Raw genomic sequence first — 16,173 nt, forward strand, 5'->3', positions numbered from 1 at the left:
TTAAATAAAAGCTGCATGCCCTTGCCCTACTGCCTACACCCATTTTTCCCCCAGAGGGGAAAGACTGATTTTTACTAGCACCCACTGGGTGCCCGCTATTTGGGAATGAGGGCACCCTCTTGTCATAGCCTGTGAGGGAGACCCTGTCATTCTGGTCACAGGTGGTAAAACTGGGGTTCTGCAAGGGGAAGTGGCTCACGTCCCAGCTGGGTTGCAGGAGCTGCATGGGCACCCATGCTGCCTGGGTACCCACAGGAGCTGGAGGGGGTTCTTCTCTGAGGATTGTGGGGTCAGGAGTGGGCAGCCCAGGGCAGTGGACAGATGCACAAGACATCCTCTTTCTCATGCATTTCCCCTACACACTGGTCACCTCAAAGGCACCCAAGCACCTTCCTCCGCCCCCATGCACCTACTTTTGCAGTCTCCTTTGTAAAGGGAGCGTGGTGAGTAGGCAGGGGCTGCCACAGTTACATCCCTTCTCCACTGATCGACATCAATGTCGCTTGAACTCCAGTGTGTCAACTCACTGTCCCGCTGTCCCCGCCTCCCGCCACCCCGCCCCACGCCCGAACATGCACACACACTCTAGGGCTGACAGCTATTTCCTCCCTCAATCTCACTCCCCTGCCTCTCCCTGCCCGGGGCCTCCTGTCTAGCTGCTGCCAGGAGCTGGCTGCCTCCAGAGCTGGGAACCTGTGCTCTCTCTGTGCCCAGGTAAGGAGGTCGAGACCCAGGGCTGGGCAGCCTTTGTGCCCTCTCTGGACCCACAGAGAAGGCAAGTTTACTTAGGATGAGAGCTGGGATGACAGGGGGTTGGGTTTTCCAAAGACTGGAGGGGCCACGCTGCTCAAAGCAGGGATGGGCTACAGTTTCTTAGGCATCACCTAGATGCCAGGCACAGTGGGGACCATTACGGCTTCTCTTTCCTGACTCATGAGCAATCTGAGTGGCAGGAATACATGAGCAGTCTTAGGGTGACTGACCAAGTTCACCGGCCAGAAGTCAGGGAGCTGCGATTCAAACCAAGGTCTCTGACTCCAAAAGCTTACGTTTTCTGCCCCTACCTCCCTACCAAAACAGCACCCTAATTGCTGGGCTCCCTGAGAATCCCTGAGGAGGTGGGAGGCCAAGTCCACGCAGCCAGAGGGACCAATCTGGTTGGGTCCCAGGGTGCATGAGAACTGTGCTCCCTAAGACTCCCCATGGGACTGGGACAGGAGTTCACTGGCCTGAAGGGCAGTGAGGGGACGGCACTCTTCTGTCTGCTGGAAGCAGAGCTGTGCTTTTCTGGACCTTAGTTTCCTCTTCTAAAAAATGGGGCTTCATTGGGCTGGTGCCAGCATAATTGCTGTGCAGACTCTAAAGCTTAGGAAGTAGGAGCCTTCTCTGGGAGCACGGGCCTGACCACTCCAACCCACCTACCTGGAGATCCCTAGCTGCAAGGGGCTCACCTGCCAGCGTAATTCTAGTTGATAGCCTGGGACTGCACCCTGCAAAGGACTGTGGTTCCTGGAGAAGGTGTGGATTTTCTCATTCTAGCCAACAGGGCTTCCCCTGGGAAGAAAAGTACTGAGAAGCCCCACCGCCTTCCTTCTCTTTTTCTTCCATCACCTCTTGCTTAGAAGTAGAGGAAAGGGAATAGGTGGAGGGATAAACTGTTGCTCCTTCACATGTCTGTGTTTGGGTGGCTTTGGGCAAGTTATGTGAACACTTGAGTCTCAGCTTCCTCACCTGTAAAATGGGATGGAGAGAAATGCTAGCACCTTTCTTCCACAGCCATGAGCTAGAGGGCTCCTCTGTAAAGGACCCGCCACCGTACCTGAGGCTTGGGGGAGCCCAGGACAATCTGAGATCCCACTGCCTGCTGCCTGTCCCCGACCTCCTGGAGCCTCCCCCCACCCCATCCCCTCAGCCCTCATTGATCTCCACCAGCTGCACATCAGATGGTCTTGGGGTCCTGATGAGGCTGTGGGTGCACACATCGGGGTGTCTGCACACGGGCCAGAGGCTGGCTTCTCCCGCGCTTATCCAAGTAGTTGCTCAATAAATAGCTTTTGAGAATGCCTGAGTGAGTGAATAAATGAATGAATGTCCCAGCTGGCCCTGGGCTGGGGAGAGGTCTTTTGGTCCTACTGGGCTTCCAGAGCCCCAGCCTGGTAGTTCCTCCTGACCAGCTCTCTGCGTGCTCTTATCTTATTTCCTTTCCAACTATCAGAGGTGGAGCCAGCTTCACTGTTCAAGATTAACACACCCCACAAGTTTGAGGGCACCATTTGAGAGCAAAGGGCCACAAGGAGAATCTGCAGAGAGGCAAGGTGTCAGGGTGCTGTGGGTGGGCATCCCTTCAAGGCAAAGACTCCTCCTTCCATGCCCATCCCCCAGGCCAGCTGAACTCTCTGCCCTTTAGGTGGGGTGTTGCTGGGGCCCCAGCACTCTGGGACTGGGAAAAGGAGTCCTGCAGGGCCTGATCTTGTTCCTATTTCTCCATGTGATCTTAGGCCATCTGTTTCATAATAATCACCAAGACACTGCTGGAGGCTTCTTCCTTTGCCAGGCTCTGGTCTAAATGCTTATATACATTAACCCAGTTAACTCTCCCAACACCCTTGTGAGCCAGGCCCTGTTATAAGGCACATACATCCATGTGACAGAGGAGGAAGTTCGTCCAGGAAGGCCAAGTGGCTTGCCCACGCTTGCAGACAGCGGGTGTAGGCTGGGATGATTCCCCCTCTTTACTGCCCTGGTTCAACTTCGCTGATGCCCAGAGGCCCCATCGGTAGCATTCCATCTCCTGGGCGGGTCCCCTGCCGCCCCTGCGCTGCCCACCTCTGTGCCTCTTCTCCACCGCAGAGCGCATCATGTCGGCTAACGTCACGACGACGCTGCTCTGCCCCCTGCTGGAGCAGATGCGCCAGCTGCAAAGCCACCGGAACTCCAGCGTCCGCTACATGGACTACGCGTCGGTAGTGCTGCACGGGCTGGCGGGGCTGCTGGGCCTTCTGGAGAACGGGCTCATTCTCTTTGTGGTGGGCTGCCGCATGCGCCAGACTGTGGTCACCACCTGGGTGCTGCACCTGGCGCTGTCCGACCTGCTGGCCACCGCCTCGCTGCCCTTCTTCACCTACTTTCTGGCCGTGGGCCACTCGTGGGAGCTGGGCACCACCTTCTGCAAGCTGCACTCCTCCATCTTCTTCCTCAACATGTTCGCCAGCGGCTTCCTGCTCAGTGCCATCAGCCTGGACCGCTGCCTGCGGGTGGTGCGGCCCGTGTGGGCGCAGAACCATCGCACGGCGGCCGCGGCCCACAGGGTCTGCCTGGTGCTCTGGGCCCTGGCTGTGCTCAACACGGTGCCCTACTTCGTGTTCCGGGACACCATCCGGAGGCTGGACGGGCGCACCATGTGCTACTACAACGTCCTGCTGCTGAACCCCGGGCCCGACCGCGACGCCACGTGCAATGCACGCCACGTGGCCCTGGCCGTCAGCAAGTTCCTGGTGGCCTTCGTCGTGCCGTTGGCCATCATCGCCTCGAGCCACGCGGCTGTGAGCACGCAGCTGCGCCACCGCGGCTGCCGGCGGCCCAACCGCTTCGTGCGCCTGGTGGCGGCCGTGGTGGTGGCCTTCGCGCTCTGCTGGGGCCCCTACCACGTGTTCAGCCTGCTGGAGGCGCGGGCGCACGCGGACGCGGCATTGCGGCCGCTCACGTGGCGCGGACTGCCCCTGGTCACCAGTCTGGCCTTCCTCAACAGCGTGGTAAACCCGCTGCTCTACGTGCTCACCTGCCCCGACGTGCTGCACAAGCTGCGGCGCTCGCTGCGCAGCGTGCTGGAGTCCGTGCTGGTGGACGACAGCGAGCTGGGCGGGTCGGGCAGCCGCCGCCGCCGCGCCTCTTCCAGCACCGCTCCGGCCGCGGCAGCGCCGCTCGGCAGCGGCCGCGGGCTCCCGCCCGGGCTCCGGCCTGCGCGCCTGCTCCGCTGGCTGCCAGGCGTCCGCGCAGCGTCCCCGCAGAAGAGCCGGGCGCGCTCCCAGGACGAGAGGGGCCCTCTGAACGCGGCGCTGGGCACCACCTCAGGCTAGGAGCGCGGCCCGGGACCACCCGGCCCGGGCTGGGGCCTTTCTCCGGGAGGCACAGGCCGGGCAGCGGCGCAGAGCACAGACGCGGGGGGCCCTGGCACTGAACTGTAGCTACCTTGTCTGTTCGGGTCAGGACTCCGGAATCTGCATTGTGAAGTGCCCTGCGTGACTCAGAGAACCTTTTGCAGACTCCAAGTGAGTTAAGAGTGCTTCCCTAACAACTGTGCCAGTCACGTAGGGATCCGGGTAAAGTGCGGTCTGCGTGGGCAGGTAGGCAGGGTGCCGAGATTCTGCAATCCTGAGCTCCCAGGAGATCTGAGCTGCTGTGGCCCGCGCACCACACGTGGAGTGACACCGTGTTAAAATCCTAAGAATTTCCACATCGGCATAATAGCTCCCCAAGGTACACAGGACCCATTTCTCTGGAACTTAATTTTACCAGATGATGGGGTGGGGGCAGGGCGATACTAGAAGCCAGTGATGTATTTTTGGAATAGAAAAGTGAGATCCGGGAAGGTTTGGGAAGACTGCTTCAATCTGATCTTTTCATTTTAGTCATCTAGCCAATGCTTACTGAGCCAGGCACCGTTCCCATAGTCTGGGGGAGTTAGGTTCTATTAGTCCGTTTTTGCCTTTGAGCAAAGGCAGGCACAGGGAGGTTTGGTAACTTGCCCGAAGTATAGAGTCTGCAGGTTAACCATTAAACCTTACACGCTAAATTACTACTTAGTAAGTGAAAGAATACCCCTGGCATACCTAAGTTACTTAAGACAGTAACGGCACAGGAGCCCCCCTCCCTACCCTTCTGACCCAGCATTACCCCCAAATATTCATAAGGTGGAAAAAGCAAGGAAGGCCACGGTCAAATGTTTGGAAAACCTGGGCTAAACAAAGTGCAACATGCACCTTTACTGGGTCTTCAGTCTAGTATTTGAATATGCACGGCAGCCTCCGAGCCCACAGCACACGGCAGTTCCTAGCTGGTCTGACACCTGTGCAGCCATGCTGTTCCACGGGATGCCCTATGAGCAATGCTGCCAATCCTAAGACCTTGGCAACCCCACCTCCCAACCACACAGGGGCTGGGCAGCTGTCACTTCCAGTTGGTAGCCGTCTGTCATTGCACTTCCAGTCTACCATGTCTATTCCTGTACCCACCATGGACTTGAGTACGAGGACTGCTGTAGTTAGTGCTGCATCCAGGGCCCTGTGCAGAGTTGGTAAAATGTTTGGTGGATGATGGTCAGTGGAAGAGTAGGAGAAACTCTTGAGATCTTGGTCTCTGTTCCTTGTACCAGCCACCCCCAGGCTGGGGTCTGTGAAGCCTGCACTGACTGTTTACTCTCAGTGCTGGACAGGGCCCGGCCCAACAGATGCCCAGCAAACCCAACAGCAGATGCCACATTAGCACCTCACCCCTGCTCCTTCCTGCACCTCCCCAGCTTTACTCACAGCACTTTTTGCCACCTGACACACAATATATTTTACTTGTTTATTGTTTTCTCCACCAGAATGAAAGCTCCTTGAGGGCAGAGACTTTGGTCTGTATTCCCTGGTACCTAGAATTTTGCCTGTACACAGCAGGTGTAAATAAATATTTTTCTCATAGAATGGAAGGCATGAATTAATCAGCTCTTTGGGGCTTCTGCACAGTCTGGTACAGAAAGAGGGAGCTAGGGAGAAGCCTTGCTTCTTGCAACCTCCCCACCTTAATCTTCAGTGTTGAGAAGTGTAGTGGAGTTGGGTTTGCTGGGTGACAGGGTCAGCGGGGTGCAGAGAACCCAAAGTGGCCTTTGGGAAGGTGTGGAGGGAACTGATTGCTGACTGCTAGCCTCCTGGCCGGGGTTGGGCCCAGGACCTTGAGACAGAAAACACCCATTTTGGGGAGTCACCCTCCAGTGGCCACTTCCCTAAGGAACCAGAAGAATTTACTCTTGGTTTGAAGGCACTTGGAGGAGAGGGAAGGAGAGAGGGGTTGCGGAGCCTCTTCCCTCCCCCAGTCTCTCCAGGTTGCAGGCTCCCTCTGGGACCTGCCAGCTGCCCAAGAGCCCTCCAAAGCCCAGAGTCCTGCCTGGGGTGGGGCCCCTATTTTAGAGCCACGGAGTGTAACCAGTGGCCTGCAGTGTCAGATATGGTGTTTGGCCACAGAAGGCCTCTGGGCTGTCCTGAGCTCAGATCTGGGCTGCTGGACTCTGGGGTGGCTGCTTCTGCAGCAGGGCCAGGGTATCCCGCTTCTCAATGGAGCGAAGCTGCTTCTTCTTTGCCCGCTTGAGCTTGGCAGGGTTTCGGATCTGGGGGTGGTGTGAGAAGGAGCATTAGAGGGGCTGCAGTCCCTGCTCTGTTCCCTGGGGAGAGGGAGGCTACCCATCAGGGGCCTGGGATCACAGTGGGAGGCCGGGGGCTGTGAGGCAGGGGTGCAGAGGCAGCTGGGATGCAACGCCCCGCTGGGCCACGGTTCAGGTCCCCTGAGCAGGGCAACACTCACCACCTGGACGACCTCTGCCTTGCGCTCATTCTCTAGGCGGCGTTTGAGATTCTCGGCACGGCGCCGTTTCTTCTCCTGGACCACACAGGGGAAGGGGATTTGGGTCTGGGAGCTGGGGAAGCCCCGTTCTCTCAGGCCCCAGAGGAGCGCGAGCTGGCAGAATTCCCAGGGAGGGGAAGGCCTCTCATCCAGGCTCCAGGTTGTTGCTGGTGGTGTGTGGGCGGAGGGCCAGCAAGGGGCAATGCCTGTGCCCACGGGACCAGAGGCCCACTGTGGTGGGCAGTTCCTGACTCCAGCAGAGAAGGTGGGCACCTGGTCAGGCAGCTGAGGGCAGGGGCTTAGACGGGAGGACCAGGGGGGTAAGACACAGGTGGCTCCCCACCTGGACACCCAGGCACTGCAGACCATGGCCCCCTGCACACTCCCTCAGTGACTGCCAGGTGGGGGTGGCCAGGCTGGCCCTTTCCCCCATGCCCATCCATGGTCTCCTGCCCTTTCCCTAAAGCCCGTGTGCCCCTAGAATGCAAGGCTGGGCGGGCTGGGAGGGTGGAGGCTGCAGAGAATAGGCTCCCCGTGGTTTGAGTCCCGACCCTGCTACTTCCTAAATGGGTTGTTTAGTTGTTTAGGCCCAGCTGTTAACCTCTCTGGGCCTCAACCCCCATCTTTGAAGCGAAGATGATTATATCAGATTGTTCTGCGGAAGACATGAACGAACACATGTGTAGTGCTTGGAATGGTACCCAGCCCACTGAACACTTAGAAGATGAATCTAGCTGGAGTCCGTTTTGGGAATGGGGAGCCCAGTGCTTTCTGGCTATGCTGAGGGCTGGGCCTGCTGGGGCCAGGGCAGGGAGGTGGGCTGTGGGGCTGCTGCCTGGTCAGGGCCTCTCTTGGCTTTGGCAACTCAGGGTAGCAGAGGTGTCCTGGGCCCCTCGGGAGAAAAGAGAAGTGACTTGGGCTCCAAGAGTCGGGGACAGCCTGGGCTGGGCAGGGGCACTTCTGAGGGCACAGTGACAAGAAGGCTGTCTTACCCAAGAGGGAGCCAGGACTGCACAGGAAGTGAGATAAGGCCTCAGCACGGCATCAGTCATACTGTCTGCAGGGCCTCGGCCACCAGCCAAGCCAGGGCAACTTGAAGCAGGGGACAGATGACCCAGTGACTGGCCCAGGCCCCGCCCTCAGCAGCCAGGCTGAAGTATCTGACTCCTCCTGTGCCCTGGGATCCCTAGGCAAGTGACACCCCCGTGATAACTGGGTCCTGGTGGGGTAGCCCCTGACCAATGCTACCACCTTGCTTTCTCTGCATGCTGTCTGCTGGGGCTTCCTGGAGTTGAGAGAGGCGGGCACGAACCTCTGCTGGGCATTTGGGCCCTGGGGTGAGTATCAGGGTAAGAACCAGAGGGAAGTGTGCGGTAACTATCCTTCCTGGAGAATGATGGCGACAATACCAGCGATAAGGCTTTCCCACCTGAAAGCCTCTCCCATCTGCGCAGGGGCCCCCAATCTTATCTCACTGAATGCTCCTATCACCAGTGAGGGCAGGGCCACTGGGGGCTCTGTCCTAGGCCTGCTCCTCATCCTTGAGCCGCTAGATGTCCCACTAGGCCTCCTGACCCTGGGGTCCCAGGCTGAACTTCTGCTACTGGCCAGGTTCCCTGCGTCTCACAGGCTGTCAGGCTTGAGAACGCCTCTTGGCCAAGTCAGCCACTCTCTGGGCCCAGACAGGAGCTTCCCCCGGCCCCAGCCCTATCATAGTGGAGCCCAGCTCAGCGCCATGAGCGCCCGCCTCAGCCCGGCTGGGCGGCCCCTCACCTGCCGGCGCCTCTCCCTCTCCTCCTCCAGGTGCCGGGCAAAGTCCTTGGCCAGCTTCCTCTCCTGCCGGTCCTTCATCTTCCGCTGCCAGGATGTGCGCAGGGGCTTGTCCTGAACCATTTGGGAGAACCTGGATGGGGGACAGTGGGTGCTTGTGGGGTGTGTGGGGTGCAAACATGCTCTCTCCTCTCAGCTCCCGGCTCTGAGTCTTCTTTCCCAGAACCCAGTTAGAGTACCAGTCCCCAGCACCTTTCTGCTTGCAGGGCACCTGACCCTACAGGTCTGCTGGGGCAAGAATGGGACCCTGTCATGCTGGCTGCCACTTTATAAGCCCTGGTTTGTGCCTCCGAGCAGGGTACTCTTGTTCTCTTCATTTTTATGGAGGAGCTCACTAAGGCTCAGAGAGGTTAAATAATCATTCGAGGCCTCCATTTTCCCAGCGAAGTTTGCCTGGGCATTAATGCTTCTGGAGATGGGGCTCATTTCCTCCAGGGCCCTTTTTATTTTAGAACAGCTCGAATGGTTACAGCTCTCTGTTCTCGGTAATGATTCAGAATCTCCGTCCCCAGTAGGACGAACATTACAGTGGAGTGGCTTTAGAGGATATCGGGCAAGCTCCTGATATCAGTTTGAGAGTGACATTACAGTCACTGGAGAAACAAGATATCTCTGTAAGAGTGCATACCGCAAGGATGCATGAGGGGAATGATGTATCTGGGATATGTGTAAATAACATGTAAGTAGGCTGTAAAATATTCCAGGAAAAACAAAAAATAAGAAAAAAATGTCAAGGGGCAAGATGAAGCTAGCTAGACTAGCAAAATGTTGAGAACAGCTGAGGCTGGTGAGGAGAACGTGGACACTCATGAAACCATGCTCTCCCTTGGCCTCCTTGAACTATTTGAAGCCTGTCTGGGTGAACCACAGGCCTTTTCGCCTTGACACACCCTCTCAGAGTGGCCTTTTTGCCTCCCCCACTGACTTCCTAACTTCCCAAAGAGCCCCTGTTCATCCACGTCCATTATATGGTGCCCCAAACGATTACACAGGTCAGCAGTCCTGCCCCACCCTCATAAGCTATGATGTACGTGGGGCAAAGCCCACTCCCATCCATGGGGAAGGGTTAATACCATTCTCTGAGGCTTTCTCCTCCCCTTCTTGCTCACATGGGAGTTTGGCCCACAAAGCCTGGACCTGAACCCCAGGCCTGTCCATCTGCAGCCTGGTTTTGTCCTCCTCCCCACCCTCTGCTTGCTTGTGACCCAGCACACCCCTCACTGCTCCTCTCCCCGCTCTATGCCGCCGCAAGGGCCTGCTGATGAAGACCTGGCCTTCTAAGCGCAGACCTGGGCTGAAGCATGGATTTCCTCCATACCCCAAACTGAGATACAGGAAACCCAAAGAGGCAAGGCAGTGGGAACCTGGCCACACACAGAGCCACAGGACACAATGCTGCATCTTTCTGCCAAGCAGAACCTTCAGTAACAGTGGAAATGCTATTTACACTGTCCAGTAAAGCAGCCATTAGGCACACTGACTGTTGTGCACCTGAAATGTGGCTGGTGTGACTAAGGAACTTAAGTTTTAACTTCACTTAATTTTAATCAGTTTCAATTAAATAGCTGGTGGTTAAAGTACTGAGGCAGGGCAGTTCAAGGTCACTGGTTTTACTTGGAGATGGAAGGAAGAGAGGCCTGGGCTCCAATGCCTGAATCCACCACTTACCACCTGTGTGACGAGCAAGGTGGCCTCTTTGAGTCTCAGCACATTCCACGCTAAATGGAGACGAGAACGGTTCCCACCCCAGGAGGGTGGATTACTGGAGACACAGCTGGGGCACCACTTAGCACAGCGCTGTAGGCGTGCTCCATAAACACTACCCTGAAGAGAAGGGAGGCGGCACACCAAGGGATCCCTGTATAGTCAGTGCTTGGTAATACTTTCCACTATGATGGAAAATAAGTAACAGATAATAGTGGGGTTAAGACCTTGCTGCTTCTTATCAAGTAATGGCTGGTTTACTTGCCTCTGCCTCAGACAGAGGAATAATGCCTGCTGAATGAATACACAAACGTGGTGCTGTAGGAGAGGTTCACAGGGACTGGAGAGGGAAAGCGACGCATGAATAACCTTGAAGGGTTTGGTCTCAGCCTCCCTGGGATCCCAGGGCATTTTACCATTCTGACCATAATTAGCTGTTGGTGTGAGACTCCCACTCATGTGAGCTCTAGCCCACCCAGCGGCTGTCTCCAGGTTGCCCAGGCGCCCCGCACCACAGGGAACCCCAGCCCTGCCCGGCTGTACCCTTTACCTCTTCTTGGAGCGGTCCTTCCACACCCGGCCCGACTTGGGCTTTCCCTTCGGGATTTCAGGAACCTCCTCCTTCAACTTCTTGGACGCAGGGGCCTGGGCTGAAGAACCTTCTTTCTTCTTTGCTCCGAAGCCGCTTTTCACCGTTTCCCCGGCCGGAGGTGGTTTGCTTGGCTCCTGCTGACTCTGAGGGGAGTCGGGTGGCTGAGGTGTCAACTCCTGTAGTGGCCGCGACGGCTCCGGACCCGGTGCTTGCTGACCGGCGCAAGGCTCTGGGGATCCGGGGCCCGGCTGCAGCTGATGTTGAGGGGACCCCGGGGCCAGCTCCTCACTCTGCGCCAACTCCGAGTCCTGTTCTATTCGGCTCTGGGAGACCTTTGGTGACTCCCCACACGGCTTTGGCTGACACCGGGGGGACTCTGGACTCCACTCCGGCTGTCTTCGGGAAGACTCCTGGTCTGAATATTGCTGAAGCTGGGGGTACCCTGGGCCCGGCTCTGGCTCCCTTCTGGGGGACCCCAAGCCTGCACCCTGCAGCAGACTAGGTGATCCGGGGCCTGCGTCTGCTTGGCGTCGGGGGAACTCTAGGCCGGGTTGCCTCACACTCCAAGGAGATGCGGGTTCCCTCGTTTCTTCTGTATTTGACTCGAGCTCCACAAGGGCCAGATTGGCCCGCGACACTGAGGTGGGGCTCTCGGGGGATTCAGGCTTTAGGCGTTCCAGCCGCCGGCTGCGCCTCAGCGGTGTATCCATAGCCTGGTCTGAAAATTTCCAGATCCCAACCCACGTGTAGCCTCCGCAGCCGCCTCGGAGTCCACCGACGCTGTCCTATGACGTCAGAAGTGCGTAGCAGGAGGGCTGGTGCCGGGTCGGCCATGTTCGTGACGGGCGGAGAGGCGGGGTCGACAGCCCGAGCGGGCTGGGCTTCCTGGCGCAGGCGCAAAGTGCTCTGGCTCTTTCAGTTTACGCTCGAGCTAGTCCTAGCTTGCGATTTGCGTTTATCTCTCCTGCAAACGGTCTCCCCGGGAGGAAAGAGGGCATGCAGGCAGAGATGGGAAGGGGGGGCCTTTTCTGGGAGAAAAGAGGGTTGGAAAAAGGTCCGGGGAGCCCATAGGCAAGGCTGGATGGAAGCTTGCCGCTGTCTCACGCCTTGCAATTGGACAGGGGTCCCACCCTCTTTGGGTCGGCTGTCTCTTTTGTAATGTGGGTGACTTGTACTAGCTTAGCGTTTCTAAAATGATCCTGTCGGACTACTGCTACTGCCAGAGTAGATCGCGGAGGTGGGAGATCTCTTAAATTTTGAGTTACATGTTAAATGTAACCCTTGCTTTCTAATCTCCCATCCCACCGTTAGTATCACATCGATGACTCTCCCTTTTCCACATTTATGCGTGAAGTGAAAATACCTGGTAGGACGCACCACCTTTGCCCTGTGGCACACCGGGGCCCCCAGCCACACTGCACACCCTGCAGGTCCCCCTCTGCCCCTGTTCTAGAAACGAATTGCATTGTCTCTGAGCTCCCTTTCAGCCAAGACGGCGTTCCTTGACCCAGTGTGTGAACTCTTCCCCCCTCCTTTGTGTGAGACCCAAGGTGGAGCTTAGGCTCACGCACACCATGACTCTTAGGGAGGGGCACCTTGGAAGTTGTCTAACTTTCTCAGTGTTATTTTTAGAACTGTGGTGGTGGTGGTGGTGGCGGCTGGGGGCGAGGCAGGGGGCAGGCAGGGAGAGAGGGCTGGCATGGTCACGGTAGAAAGCAAAGGAGTCCCAAGGTGACTATCGTACCAGGCTTTTCTGAATAATTCAGGAGGGGACAGTCCCCAAGGATCCTAGGACCCCTGTCCGGCTGTCCTGGTGGCTTCTTTTAGAAACCGTTGTTTATCCAGCTGAGGGGCTGTGAGAGCCTGGGAAGCTGCCCAGGAATGCTCAGTAGGCAGAGAAGGCAGGCCAGGGCAGATATCCAGGGGCCTCAGTGCTGAGCACAGCGCCCCCTGCTGAGTCACTGTGCCGACTCTGGAGCAGGAGTGAAGAGGGTCAGATGGGGCCCAGGGAGTGTTGGCTGCTGACCCTGGAGAGAGGAGAAAACCCAGACCAAGGCTCCCGGAGGGTGGAAGAGTGGACAGAGAATCCCTTAACACCTGTCGCCTCTCGGCTGCTGCCACAGAGCATCCAAAATGCATCCTGATGAGTTCAGCCTGTTGTAATCACCTCCCAAAGGGTAAGGTGAGGGCATAGCTTCTCCTTGGTCCCTCCAGGTCATCAGAAATAGGCGCACCCCTCGGCTGTAGGCACGGGTCAGTCCCTGCTTTCCTGGCTCCTCTCCAAGGCTCTGTCGGCCGGCTTAGTGGCTTCAGGTTCCCAGGCCGAGGAAGGCCCCACAGGGTCTCAGCTCCCCTGCCCAGCTGTACAGTTCGGACCCCTTATCACCCAGCTCTCCCAGCCCTGAAGCCTCGGCCCCCTAAATTCCCTGCTCCAGCCCGGACGCCTCAGTGGCCTGCCATTTGGAGACAAGCCCGGCAAGGGTTATATTCCCAGGGCTGCTGGAGACTTCTGTGCCCCACTGCTGTGGCCCTGCTCAGGTCCCTGGGCTTCCTGAGCCCCTGTCCTCAGCAGGAGGGATCCCTGTCATATGCTGACTAGCTTGTTTCCTGTGCTGCTTAAAGTGCTTCTGTCGCCACCCTGAGGGGGTGTGAGGGGGGCATGTTTTACAGACATCCCTCCAGTCAGTGTGGTGACAGTCAACCGAGGCATCAAGCGAACTCGGACCCAGACTCCTCCACTTCCTCCTGAGCTCAGTTTGTCATCACAAATGGTGTGCAGGGGCCCAGGGGAGACTTCTGATTTTTTCAGACAAGCCTGGTGTGGAGTCACCAATGGGACTCCTTTACTCTCTCCAGAGACCATCCAGCCTCCTTGTCCTCCCCCTGTCAGGGCAGATGCTGAAAGGAGATCTCTAGCGTCCCCCAGAGGCTCCCAGAGGTCTATGAAGGCACCCTCGTCGTGCACCCTCTTTTCATGCCTTCCCTGTCCTTGCCTCAGTTTCCCACTCCTTATAGGGGCTTGCTGGGGTCATTTTCCTTGTCTCAGAGTAAGCTGTGGACAAACTCAGCCTAAAACCTGGCAGCAAGCAATTCCTGGGCCAGGTAGTCCTTCCAGAGCTGTAGATGTACAAACCCATTTAATCCTCACAGCAGCCTTGTGAGGCAGGTGCTGTTGTCATGACTCCCATTTTGCAGATAAAGAAACTGAGGCACAGAGAGGCTGGGACAACTTGTAAAGGTCACACAACAAATAAGTGGTGGAAATGGGATCCACACCAAGCTGTTTGCAGAATGACAACTCTTTTTTTTACTGAAGTATCACTGATAATCGCCTGATGGTTTCACATAAACAACACAGTGGTTTCAACATTCACCCATATTGTCAAGTTGCCATCCCCTCTACTGCAGTCACTGTCTATCAGCATAGTGAGATGGTATAGAGTCATTGTCTTCTCTGTGCTGTACTACTGTCCCTGTGACCTACTTATACAGTGATTGTGAATTATAGTGCCTCTTAATCCCCTTCTCCCTCCCCATCCACCCTCCCCAACCCCTTCCCTTTGGTAACTGCTAGTCCCTTCTTGGAGTCTGTGAGTCTCCTGCTATTTTGTTCCTTCAGTTTTGCTTTGTTGTTATACTCCACAAATGAGTGAAATCATTTGATATTTGTCTTTCTTCACCTGGCTTATTTCATTGAGCATAACACCTTCTAGCTCCATCCATGTTGTTGCAAATGGTAGGATTTCTTTTCTTCTTATGGCTGAATAGTACTCCATTGTATATATGTACCACATCTTCTTTATCCATTCATCTACTGATGGACACTTAGGTTACTTCCATATCTTGGCTTTTGTAAATAGTACAGCAGTAAACTGAGGGATACATATGTCATTTTGAATCAGAGATCTTGTTTTCTTCAGGTAAATTCCTAGGAGTAGAATTACTGGGCCAAATGGTATTTCTATTTTTAGTTTTTGGGAACCTCCTTATTGCTTTCCACAATGGTTGAACCAATTTACATTCCCACCAACAGTGTAGGAGGATTCCCCTTTCTCCACATCCTCACCAGCATTTGTTGTTTCTTGTCTTTTGGATATTGGCCATCCTAACTGGTGTGAGGTGATATCTCATTGAGAACCACACTCTTCAGAGTAAATCTTTTTATTTAGGTAATGAAACCAAGGCACAGAGAGGCTAAGGGGCTCACTCAAAGTCACACAGCTATGCATGAGAGCTGGGATTATGGTTCCATAGCATACTCAGCTACCTTGCACCTGCCCTTCATGTGGGTCAGCCTGTTGATTCCTCACACTGATCCTGGTCTGGGCTCTCTGGGAGGTGCTGGGTGCCATGTAGCCCCACTGGTTGGCTGTGCACACCAGGCAGAGAGTGCTGAATCGGCTATACCCAGCTTATTCACGTTATCTGAGATCTGTTGACTGAAGGAAACTGTGCCTCCACAGACAACCAAGATTCAGATCAGGTGTTCTCTGAGCCCTTGATCCCCCATCTGGCCAGGGTGCAACAGTTCCCAGATATCAGAGTCCTATAGCCCCTCAGCGCCGAGATCAGAGGTGGCCAGGGACGGGTCCTGGCAGTCACCAGCAGCACTGACTGAACATGTACGAGGTGCTGGGCCTCTCCCGGTTGCTCCTTAATCCCCAGAGCACCAGCGCAAGAGGGTGATTGCCTGCCAGGCACAGTGCTCCATAAGCATTTGCTGACTTACGAGTAATGCTCGCTACAACCCTCTTGGGCAGGGATCAACACCCCCGGTTTGAGACAAGGAAATCCAGCCTGGGAGAGGCTGTGACTTGGTGCAGGGTGACATATGGAAAAGTGCAAAATGCATGGCTGGATCTGGACCTTGGGGCTTCCTGACCCCAAACCCCAGCCCTCACTCTCACATCCAGCCAGCCCAAGTTTGGGACACGGGGACCAAAGGTGTGTAAGGACTTCCACAGTCTGGGGGCTGCACCTGGTAACTGGGATGTGACTGAGTGTGACTGGAGTGCAGCAGGACCCCGGCGAGGCCGTGGTATTACTGGGCAGGGGCTGCTCTGCTTTTCGTTGGGCACATGAGTCTCAGCTGCCTTCCACTCAGAGGTCTCTCAAATATTTGAAGACAGTTTTCCTGTTGATTCCTCAAAATTGTCTTTTATCTGGGCCAGACAATTCCTGCAACTCCAGCTCATCCTCCTAGGACAACACAATAATCTTTGGGGGAGACACTGGTTCTCTGCAAATCTTCCAGAATGTGGTGCCTACAGCTGCACCAGATACTCAGGGCTGACTGCCCCACAGACAGCTGAGGGCTTTGTCATTTCCCTACTCCGTGATTCCTGTTGGTGTGGCCGGGTCCCTATCATCTTCCCGGTGGTGAACCACCCGTGACATCCTCAGCCTGCTTCCAGCTGCAGGCCCCGACCCTGGGCAGAGCTGTCGGCCCT

At 56.2% G+C, this 16,173-nt stretch overlaps 2 protein-coding genes across 2 annotated transcripts; one reads left to right on the top strand and one right to left on the bottom strand.

Annotated features, from left to right (window-relative positions):
• The first annotated feature begins 583 nt into the window (after positions 1 to 583).
• Positions 584 to 5,684, top strand: PTGDR2 (prostaglandin D2 receptor 2). Its single transcript, XM_017678407.3, has 2 exons — positions 584 to 714; positions 2,851 to 5,684. The coding sequence occupies exon 2, from the start codon at positions 2,859 to 2,861 to the stop codon at positions 4,074 to 4,076; it is 1,218 nt and encodes a 405-aa protein (XP_017533896.2). The 5' UTR covers positions 584 to 714; positions 2,851 to 2,858; the 3' UTR covers positions 4,077 to 5,684.
• Positions 5,552 to 11,517, bottom strand: CCDC86 (coiled-coil domain containing 86). Its single transcript, XM_017678420.3, has 4 exons — positions 10,682 to 11,517; positions 8,371 to 8,500; positions 6,559 to 6,633; positions 5,552 to 6,364 (listed from the first exon to the last, which is right to left on the bottom strand). Exons 1-4 carry the CDS (start codon positions 11,431 to 11,433, stop codon positions 6,245 to 6,247), a joined length of 1,077 nt encoding a protein of 358 aa, XP_017533909.3. The 5' UTR covers positions 11,434 to 11,517; the 3' UTR covers positions 5,552 to 6,244.
• Between the last annotated feature and the right edge of the window lie 4,656 nt (positions 11,518 to 16,173).

The sequence above is a fragment of the Manis javanica genome, unplaced genomic scaffold (assembly GCF_040802235.1).
Source record: "Manis javanica isolate MJ-LG unplaced genomic scaffold, MJ_LKY HiC_scaffold_25, whole genome shotgun sequence".
Lineage (NCBI taxonomy): Eukaryota > Metazoa > Chordata > Mammalia > Pholidota > Manidae > Manis > Manis javanica.

Bases quoted from the DNA above. Each gene is read 5' to 3' on its own strand.
- PTGDR2 (XM_017678407.3), top strand. From the start codon at position 2,859: ATGTCGGCTAACGTCACGACGACGCTGCTCTGCCCCCTGCTGGAGCAG.
- CCDC86 (XM_017678420.3), bottom strand. From the start codon at position 11,433: ATGGATACACCGCTGAGGCGCAGCCGGCGGCTGGAACGCCTAAAGCCT. The intron at 6,634-8,370 runs GTGAGGGGCCGC...TGTGTGGTCCAG, and splicing joins AGAGGGAGAGGCGCCGGCAG to GAGAAGAAACGGCGCCGTGC. The intron at 6,365-6,558 runs GTGAGTGTTGCC...CACCACCCCCAG, and splicing joins AGGCAGAGGTCGTCCAGGTG to ATCCGAAACCCTGCCAAGCT.